The sequence below is a fragment of the Oncorhynchus gorbuscha genome, linkage group LG10 (assembly GCF_021184085.1).
Source record: "Oncorhynchus gorbuscha isolate QuinsamMale2020 ecotype Even-year linkage group LG10, OgorEven_v1.0, whole genome shotgun sequence".
NCBI classification, from domain to species: domain Eukaryota; kingdom Metazoa; phylum Chordata; class Actinopteri; order Salmoniformes; family Salmonidae; genus Oncorhynchus; species Oncorhynchus gorbuscha.
The window spans coordinates 42,935,912-42,946,264 of record NC_060182.1 but is presented as its reverse complement, the minus strand read 5'-3'; the positions used below and the strand labels follow the sequence as shown (position 1 = coordinate 42,946,264).

At 46.8% G+C, this 10,353-nt stretch overlaps 1 protein-coding gene and 1 pseudogene across 1 annotated transcript; both read left to right on the top strand.

Annotated features, from left to right (window-relative positions):
• The first annotated feature begins 1,602 nt into the window (after positions 1-1,602).
• LOC124046897 (Krueppel-like factor 15) lies at positions 1,603-2,796 on the top strand. The gene has a single exon (XM_046367668.1). The coding sequence runs from the start codon at positions 1,603-1,605 to the stop codon at positions 2,794-2,796; it is 1,194 nt and encodes a 397-aa protein (XP_046223624.1).
• A 3,843-nt stretch (positions 2,797-6,639) lies between these two features.
• Positions 6,640-9,155, top strand: LOC124046896 (annotated as a pseudogene).
• Positions 9,156-10,353: the final 1,198 nt, after the last annotated feature.

The following is a 10,353-nucleotide window of genomic DNA, read 5'->3' as shown; positions in this document are numbered from 1 at the left end:
GTAGCCAAGTCAACGCTGTCAACGCTTTTATGATGTGCAGGTTATTATCGGTCAAATCACTGAAGGCTCTAGGTCTACGGAAGGGGGCGCTCAACTAGTTTCAAGCATCCACATTTAGTACAGTGTAATACAGTTAAGTTTTAATAATGATTCAAGCCAATGGCAGATAATCATTGCCAACAAAATCTCTTCGATTTTACAGAAAAGTTTTTCTTACGTTTGCCCAAGGAAAATACCAAGCGGATAATACTTGGAAGACAAAATACACCATGTAAATCCTCACTTATCACATATAAAAAATATTATTGAAATGAATAGTGGAAAAATAAGTTGCCCAATACTTGATGATAAAATGCACTGAAATGTGTGGTTAAGCAAGCCTATTATTTGAAGCTGACAAGTTAAGTTGACAGCAGCTGTTGCCTGCCCTGTAGTAACCTATGGGAATTAGACTAGGCCTACTATTACACTAGGCTAGTATTGCAATGTAACTGGTAACTGCCAAAAATAATGGAAACACTTGAGTAAATGAGGGATACAAATGATATTGAAAGCAGGTGCTTCCACACAAGTGTGGTTCCTGACTTAATTATGCAATTAACATCCCATCATGCTTGGGTTCATCTATGAAAATGCTGGGATGGCTATTATTTGGGCCGTTATTTTGGCTACCATGGCTATTCCCCCATCCACAGAGCACGAGTGGTCACTGAATGGTTTGTTGAGCATTGAAACTATGTAAACCATATGCCATGGCTGTCTCAGTCACAAGATCTCAACCCAATGAAACACTTATTGGAGATTCTGGAGCGGCACCAAGACAGAGTTTTCCACCGCCGTGCCAAGGTGCATTGAAGCTGTTCTGGCTCATGGTGGCCCAATGCTAAGACACTTTATGTTTGGTGTTTCCTTTATTTTGTCAGTTACCTGTATATCGAGAAAAATCTTTTTTCGACCTTGGTTTTTACGACCACGTGAAAGTGAAGTGGAAACATACTCTTTAAATTGGAACGGCTATAAGGACACTCCTGACTTGCAAAACAACTGTTTGTTTTTTTTTTACTCAAAAAATCATCAACAACAACAAAAGGTTCAGTGGCATTGCTCCATGCCCAAGCTGAGGTTGAATAAGAACCCATTAACCCTCGGCAGGCCAGCTAATATTTACTGTCTAAACCAGTTGCTCACAGCTCCTCAAGTACTCCCATCAACACACATGCTTGTTTTAGCCCTGGACAAACTCACCAGATTCAGGGGGGATCATTGAGGGCTTGTAGATTAGCTGACAAGTTGAATCAGGTGTGCTTGTCTGGGGTTACAACAAAAATGTGTGCTGTTAGGGGTACTGGAGGACTGGAGTTGGGAAACGCTGGAGGGATAGAAGTGCTATATAACTATCCTTATGACTCTTGAGTTATTGTTGTTAGTGGAGGATAAAATGATCTCTCTTTCTTGTCATTTTCTCCATTGCCATGCCATTCTTCACTCATGATGGACATCTATTCCTCTTTTCTAGGGAGAAGAGGAGAAACTGAATAATACACGTATAACTAGTATAAACCAGAGGGGAGCTAGCAGAGCTGTGACTGGCACAGGACAGGAATGGTGGATCACTTGCCGATAGGCGAGGAGACCTTCATGTATTACGCCAACTCTCCGGCAGACCATCACGCATCGGACATGGTGACAGACACGGGTGTCTACCAGGCGCTGTCCTCCCCGTTCTCAGAGGACGACCTGAGTGACTCGTCCAGCGCCCGCTCCTGCTCCAGCCCTGAGTCCCAGGTGCTGGGTTCCAGCTATGGCAGCGGCAGCAGCAGTGGAGAGAGCCAGGACGGTCTCCTGGACTTCCTGCTCTCCCAGGCCACACTGAGACGTGGAGTTACTCCCTCTCTATCCCCCTCAGTACCACCCATCCTCCCCATGGGTCTAGCATGGGAGTCAAAGAGGGACCGCCTGTCTCCGACAACCAAAGAGGAGTGCTTTGAGTTTCCTGAGTTCCCAGCGGACCTGGATGATCACATAGGGCTGCTGTTTCAGCCCACCCTGGAGGAGATAGAGGAGTTCCTGGAGGAGAATATGGAGGTGGTGGCGTTGAAGAATGAGGCTTGCGAGGGTGGGATGTTGGATGTTAGCAGTCAGGTGACAGGGTCAGTGCCTGGGCTAGCGCACTCAGACCAAACAGTACCTGTTGCCGGTGCTACTGACCTCACCACAGAGACCAAACACACACCAACATCCCCGATAACAGACTCCGACGTTTGTAGTGGGATTAAACAGGAAGACAGTGCTGGGACACCAGCATCAGCAGAGGGGTCCGGTGTGTCGCCTGTCATCCTGCAGATTCAACCAATCCAGATTAAGCAAGAGCCAATCCCAGGTGCGATACCAACACCAGTATCACAGCAGACCACCCAGCCCACCTCAGACATCAAAATTGCCCAGCTCCTGGTCAACATCCAGGGCCAGACTTTTGCCCTGGTGCCCCAGCTGATGTCCCCAGCTAATCTCAATGGCACATCTTCCAAATTTGTGCGCATCGCACCCGTACCCATAGCCGCCAAGCCCCTGGGTCCCGGGGAGGGTGGGCTTGCAGGTGGCCAGGCTGCAGGGATCCTGGTGGGAGGACAGAAGTTCCAGAAGAGCTCGGTAGCGGACCTTATAAAAATGCATAAGTGTACTTTCCCTGGATGTGCCAAGATGTACACTAAGAGCAGCCACCTGAAGGCCCACCTGAGGAGGCACACGGGGGAGAAGCCCTTTGCCTGCACCTGGCCTGGCTGTGGATGGAGGTGAGTGGGTTCAAACACGTTATAGGTCAGACTTCACAGGTGGAGCTCATAGGTATACTCAGTGTGGGGTTATTCATGTGACTATATGCACTGTGTGTTCAAAGTGAAGTCCAGGAGTGAAAGGGTTGCTGTTCAGCTGTCAATGGGATGGTCCATCCAGGTATGACAGTTTAGGGACACCAGTCATTGTTTTAGTTGCAGAAGCAACAGAGTATGCAACCATCTCTGTTGACTGTGGTTGTATTATCTGAGATGAGTCAATTCTTCACAGAAGTTAACATGGTTATCAACTTCCTTTGCTGGCTGATTACCAGGGAGAGATATGATTCCATTCAAAGTCCATCCCTGCAGCTGTTTTGCAAAACACAGAGCTGAATTTTCAGAGAAAATATCATTAAGATTTATGTAATTTCGATTGGATATGATGAAGAACTAAAATTATTAGTTTCCCTCATATAAAATCCATATATAATTTGTTCTCTTCTCGTGCTCTCTCGTTGTCTCCATATCGGTTTGTTTTCGTCTATATTGCAGAGTTTGAGATTAGATTAAGGCCTTTGAAGTGCGGGCAGACTTTGCTCCCTCTACAGTAGCTGTCTCTCTGTTTGCTCTCTATCTGCACTCTGTTGCACACTTGCAAAATCGAGATATAAAAGTTTTGGTAGCAAGCCGCACTTTGACTGACTTTCTGGCGTACTAATTAGATTATAATCCATGACCAAATAGTGGCCAAAGGAGTTTTAAACGCGTTCCTTTGTTTCTACTCACTCAGCACGCATAAAGCATGCATTTGTCCCATATTATTCGCAGTTTAGTGTTTTCGTCATGAATCTTGTTCTGGAGGCAGCTCTGCAGAGTGGTCACTAGCTGGCAAAGCCACAAAGTTATCAAATCTGATTTTAAACCAACCCATAACCACCCTGATAACCCTAATGCCTAACCTTAAATTAAGACCAAAACACACATTTTTGTTTTCATGAATTTTTACAATACAGCCAATTTTGACTTTGCAGCTGGCCTATCTAAGAGGAAATCACTCAGGACCACCAGGACAAGACTCATGACAATAAACGTCAACCTGCATATCATTCATTCACCAGCCAGATATGTAATCCCACAACTAGGAAATCCAGTTAATTCTTCAACAACCAATGTTCAACCTATTGTATGGACCATGAACTTGCTGCCCTTTTGGTCTTCAATCCATCTCCCTAACCTCTTCACCCGACACAGTTGCACAACCAAATACTAAACATAGAATAGCTGGTTCTCCAGTCTGATAAGATTGGCAGTGCTCCGCAGTCTGCCCTGGGACAGGACTGCCCTGGGCCTGTTGTATCCACCCACCTCCCCCAGGGCACAGTGTGGCCTTCAGAGGCTGCTCTCTGTCTGAGGGAACCCTCCTCCTTACGTCGTCCTGGTCAGGAAATGGAAGTGAGCTTGGGAAATTTGCACCTCCAGCCATCTGCAATTTGAGTGACTTGTGTTGCAATGAAAGAAAGTGTTTTTGTCATTCCTCTGATTCTCTTCATGTCCATAAAACCAAATTACACATGTACTATAAAGCTGTGGATCCTTTTGCGTTTTATCACACACACAATATATACAGTACATGCATGCAGGCAAGCATAGATGGGCACAAACACATTTAAACTGTTGTACTCACACTTTCACGTCAGTACAGAGTTGCAGGGGAACATTGGTATGGGATTACTCGTGGACAGTATGTTTGAACCCAAACTGTTTATTGTGATAACACCATGGCGCTCTGAAAAAAGGGTTTGTCTTGTTTTTGTATCCGATTCAACTTACAGTAAAAAGTTTTTAAAAAATAAGATATGATTATATTGTTCCTTTAGTGTCCATTCTTCAAATTTTGAACTAAAGTGCTTTGGGTTTGCTGTGTGCGGGATTTTGTAATTGTAGCTTAATGAAGGTCCCAAGAGCTGGATAGTTGTGTGCAATTGGAACTTCGTAGCAAAATTGAGGAGCCTTCATACTCATGCACTCAGTTACAGTAACACTGCCCCTCCCTGTGGACTTACATGAGTTACAGTAACCCTGTCCCTCCCTGTGGACTTACATGAGTTACAGTAACACTGTCCCTCCCTGTGGACTTACATGAGTTACAGTAACACTGTCTCTCCCTGTGGACTTACATGAGTTACAGTAACCCTGTCCCTCCCTGTGGACTTGCATGAGTTACAGTAACACTGTCCCTCCCTGTGGACTTACATGAGTTACAGTAACACTGTCCCTCCCTGTGGACTTACATGAGTTACAGTAGCCCTGTCCCTCCCTGTGGACTTACATGAGTTACAGTAACACTGTCCCTCCCTGTGGACTTACATGAGTTACAGTAACACTGTCCCTCCCTGTGGACTTACATGAGTTACAGTAACACTGTCCCTCCCTGTGGACTTACAGTAACACTGTCCCTCCCTGTGGACTTACATGAGTTACAGTAACACTGTCCCTCCCTGTGTACTTACATGAGTTACAGTAACACTGTCCCTCCCTGTGGACTTACATGAGTTACAGTAACTCTGTCCCTCCCTGTGGACTTACATGAGTTACAGTAACACTGCCCCTCCCTGTGGACTTACATGAGTTACAGTAACACTGTCCCTCCCTGTGAACTTACATGAGTTACAGTAACACTGTCCCTCCCTGTGGACTTACATGAGTTACAGTAGCCCTGTCCCTCCCTGTGGACTTACATGAGTTACAGTAACACTGTCCCTCCCTGTGGACTTACATGAGTTACAGTAGCCCTGTCCCTCCCTGTGGACTTACATGAGTCACTGTAACAAATTAAATCAAACAATTTTGTCACTTGCTACGAATACAACAAGTGAATATTACAGTGAATTGCTTACTTACAAGCCCTTAACCATCAATGCAGTTTTAAGAAAATATCTAAAAAAGTAAGAGATAAGAATGATTAAAGAGCAGAAGTAAATAACAATAGCGGGGCTATATACAGGGGGTACCGGTACGGAGTCAATGTGGAGGCTATATACAGGGGGTACCGGTACGGAGTCAATGTGGAGGCTATATACAGGGGGTACCGGTACCGAGTCAATGTGGAGGCTATATACAGGGGGTACCGGTACCGAGTCAATGTGGAGGCTATATACAGGGGGTACCGGTACCGAGTCAATGTGGAGGCTATATACAGGGGGTACCTGTAACAAATGTGGAGGCTATATACAGGGGGTACCGGTACCGAGTCAATGTGGAGGCTATATACAGGGGGTACCGGTACCGAGTCAATGTGGAGGCTATATACAGGGGGTACCGTGAAATGTGGAGGCTATATACAGGGGGTACCGGTACCGAGTCAATGTGGAGGCTATATACAGGGGGTACCGGTACGGAGTCAATGTGGAGGCTATATACAGGGGGTACCGTACGGAGTCAATGTGGAGGCTATATACAGGGGGTACCGGTAGGAGTCAATGTGGAGGCTATATACAGGGGGTACCGGTACGGAGTCAATGTGGAGGCTATATACAGGGGGTACCGGTACGGAGTCAATGTGGAGGCTATATACAGGGGGTACCGGTACGGAGTCAATGTGGCGGCTATATACAGGGGGTACCGGTACGGAGTCAATGTGGAGGCTATATACAGGGGGTACCGGTACGGAGTCAATGCAAATACTCTGGGTAGCCATTTGATTAGCTGTTCAGGAGTCTTATGGCTTGGGGGTAGAAGTTATTTAGGAGCATCTTTGAGCTAGAGCTCCATTATCGCTTGCCATCCGTGCAGTAGCAGAGAGAACAGCCACAAGGGTGGCTAGAGTAATCAAGCTGTAATCTACAATCAAGTAATCAAGTAATCTACAATCAAGCTGTTTCTACCGGACGGCGTGGAGGCTCGACGACGGTCAGATGTCATCCAAGCACCTTTACCACTTCCTGTTGATAAGGTTGCAGCCAACACCCCCATTATGTACTCTCAGGAACTCTTCCAGCTCTCCCAGTATCTGCAGGAGGCCCTACACAGGGAGCAGATGTTGGAACAGAAGTTGGCAACGTTGCAGTGCCTACTGGCCACCACACAGGAGGCTTCAGAGAGCAGCTGGCAGGCTCTGATAGATGAGGACCGGCTTCTCTCCAGACTAGGGGTGATGGGCAACCAGCTGCAGTCCTACTCTAAAAACCAAACAGAGAATGGTATGCGTAACGAGCTGGTAACTCTGCAGGAAGACAAGTACAACTATGAGATTACTGCCAAAGAGTCCCTGAGGAGGGTCCTGCAGGAGAAGATAGAGGTGGCCAGGAAGCTGTCAGAGGTTGAGCGAAGCCTCAGTCACACGGAGGATGAGTGTTCCCACCTGAAGGAGATGAATGAGAGGAACCATGAAGAGCTCAGAGAACTGGCTAATAAATACAACGGCGCTGTCAACGAGATCAAGGACCTCACTGACAAGATAAAGCTGGCAGAGGGTCGTCAGGAGGAGTTGACTCAGAGGGGTCAGATGGAGAAGAAGGAACTGCAGCTTTGTATTGATGAGATGGAGGAGAAGGAACAGGCTCTACAGGCCCGCTTTGAGGCCTTACAGGCTGATAACGACTTCTCTAACGAACGCCTCACTGCCCTGCAAGTTGGTTTAGAACAGCTGCAGGAGAAAAGCATCAAGGACAACAACAGTTTAGCTGTGAAGCAGTTGAAAGAAGCAGTGGGTTCTTCCTTGCACAGGCTGGCTAACTTTGATGAGGTGATAGATGCCCACCTGCAGAACAGCCAGACAGCAGCAGGAGACCACCTTGCCAATCCTGACCAACTCAAAGAAAACCAACTGGATGCTAAAGACACTGAAATGTCAGATACTCTGAGCCCCAGCCAGAACCGCAGCAGTGACGACACGTCAGATGGAAACATGGATGATCGTGAACTGAACGAGCCACAGAACAGGGTCGCCCTGCTCAAAGATGAGCTGCGGATGGCCAACCTGGAGCCCGGGGACAGAGAGCAGGTGATTCACCACCTCCACAGAGAGCTGCTGGAGGCCCAGGAGTTGGCCAACACAGGCAAGCAGAAGTGTCTGCAGCTCCAGGCCTTACTGGAAGAGGAGGAGTAACAGGCAGCAGACTGAGGAGTCAGCCAAGCAGATCCAGTACCTACAGAGTCAGTTGGGGGAGCTAGCGGTAGACATGGAGGAGCTGAAGGAGCAGAGAGAAAGCAGCATCAGCAGCACACAGGAGGAGCTGTACTCTGCTCAGGAGGAGGTGCTAGTTCTCCACCACGCCATGGAGGCCGCCACGGCCGAGAGGGAGCGAGACATCGCTGCCCTGCAGAGGGACCTGGGAGGTGTCACGGCCGAGCTGGAGAAGTGGCGTCAGGCTACGTCGAAATACGAACAGGAGATCAACTCCCTGCAGGCCACCATCCAACAGCAGAGCCTGCACCAGCAGAGAACTAACGATCTACAAGGGGAGTTGGAGCGTCTTCAGAAGGACTGTCCCAGTCTGCAGCAGGAGTGTGAGTGTCTCCGTTCTGAGAAGACGACCCTGGTGAACAGACTACACGGACTGGAGACAGACCTGGACAGTTCCAGGAAGCAGACTGCCAGTCTGAGCAGCAATCTGCAGAGTTTGGAGAAGTCCCAGGGAGAGATGCAGAGTAGACTGGGCTCACTGCAGAACCAACAGCTCCAGGACGCTAACAAGCTGGAGTCACAGCTAACCCAGGCTGCTAGCAGGACACAGAGCCTGCAGATAGAGTATGAGGACACTCAGAACTTGCTGTGTGATCTGAGGAAGTGTTGTGAGAGGACTGAGCAGGAGAAACGCTCCATCAACGAGGAGCTGGAACAGTGTAAAGTTAACCTCAAACTGCTGGGCAAGAATCCACCCATATTGCAGCCTGTCCAGGCCATTTTCATCGGCCTTATCCCGGCCTTGCTGTATTGGTGGTTCAGCCAGTTGTGGTAGAAAGGCCGGTTGGAGCCCCTGGATGCCAGTTGTAGCAGTGATGGTAGCAGTGATTGCTGCGGTGCTTTATCCCAACTTCTCCAAGAGCACCTCCACCTGAGACCTTACCTACTACATGTCCTCTACCACGTCTTCTTCTGGCATCTCTACCTCTGCCCACACCAATCCCCTGCCCATTTTTGATTGATTCATTAATCCATTAATTCATCTATTGATTAATTTATTACCTCTGGTCGGTTCCCCTACAGAAAGTCCCTCTGCTTTAAACTGTACAAAGTTAAACTGTATATATATATAGAGAGAGCGATCAAGAGATCAAGAGAAGTAGTATTTCTACCGTAGATATAGGACTATTTCTAACGTAGATATAGGACTATTTCTGACTGTAAGTCGCTTTGGATAAAAGCGTCTGCTAAATGGCATATATTACAATATATTAGAGTAACACTGTCCCTCACTGTGGACTGGAATCTGTGTTCATTCATGAGTGTGTTTGCACATTATGTTTACAGGAAAAGAGTTTAGAACACATTTACTGGTAGTTATTGTATTTCACCACAGTAAGACCGCTCCTTTTGGCCTTTGCCAGCTCTTATCAGTAATTACTGTATGCTACAGGGCTGAGATCAGGGACAAGCTCGAACAGAGCCAGAGTGTAGCCTAACTGAGCTGTGGAGGTGATGGGAATCATGGCTCCCCTTCCCATGCCTGGGTGTTCCACCCTGCCTCACAGGAGCTCCACAAGCAGCCTTACTGTCATAAGCCCAACCTCCATCACCTCCAAACCACTGCTTATATAACATAGTTTCATATAGCAGTTCCAGTACCAGTCTAAAGTTTGGACACACCTACTCATTCGAGGGATTTTCTTTATTTTTACAATTTTCTACATTGTAGAATAATAGTGAAGACGTCAAAACTAGGAAATAACACATATGGAATCATATAGTAACCAAAAAAGTGTTAAACAAATCTAAATATATTTTATATTGGAGATTCTTGAAAGTAGCCACCCTTCGCCCTGATGACAGCTTTGCACACTCTTAGCGTACTCTTAAACAGCGTCATGAGGTCACCTGGAATGCATTTCAATTAACAGGTGTGCCTTATTAAAAGTTTGTGGAATTTCTTTCCTTCTTATGCATTTGAGCCAATCAGTTGTAATTTGACAAGGTAGGGTTGGTGTACAAAAGAAAGCCCTATTAGGTAAAAGACCAAGTCCATATTATGTCAAGAACAGCTCAAATAAGCAAAGAGAAACGACAGTCCATCATTACTTTAAGACATGACGGTCAGTAAATCCAGAACTTTGAAAGTTTCTTCAAGTGCTGTCACAAAAACCATCAAGCACAATGATGAACCTGGCTCTCATGAGGACCACCACAGGAAAGGAAGACCCAGAGTTACCTCTGCTACAGAGGTAAAGTTCATTAGAGTTACCAGCCTCAGAAATTGCAGCCCAAATAAATACTTCACAGAGTTCAAGTAACAGACACATCTCAACATCAACTATTCAGAGGAGACTGGGTGAATCAGGCCTTCGTAGTCGATTTGCTGCAAATAAACCACTACTAAAGGACACCAATAAGAAGAAAATACTTGCTTGGGCCATGAAAGAT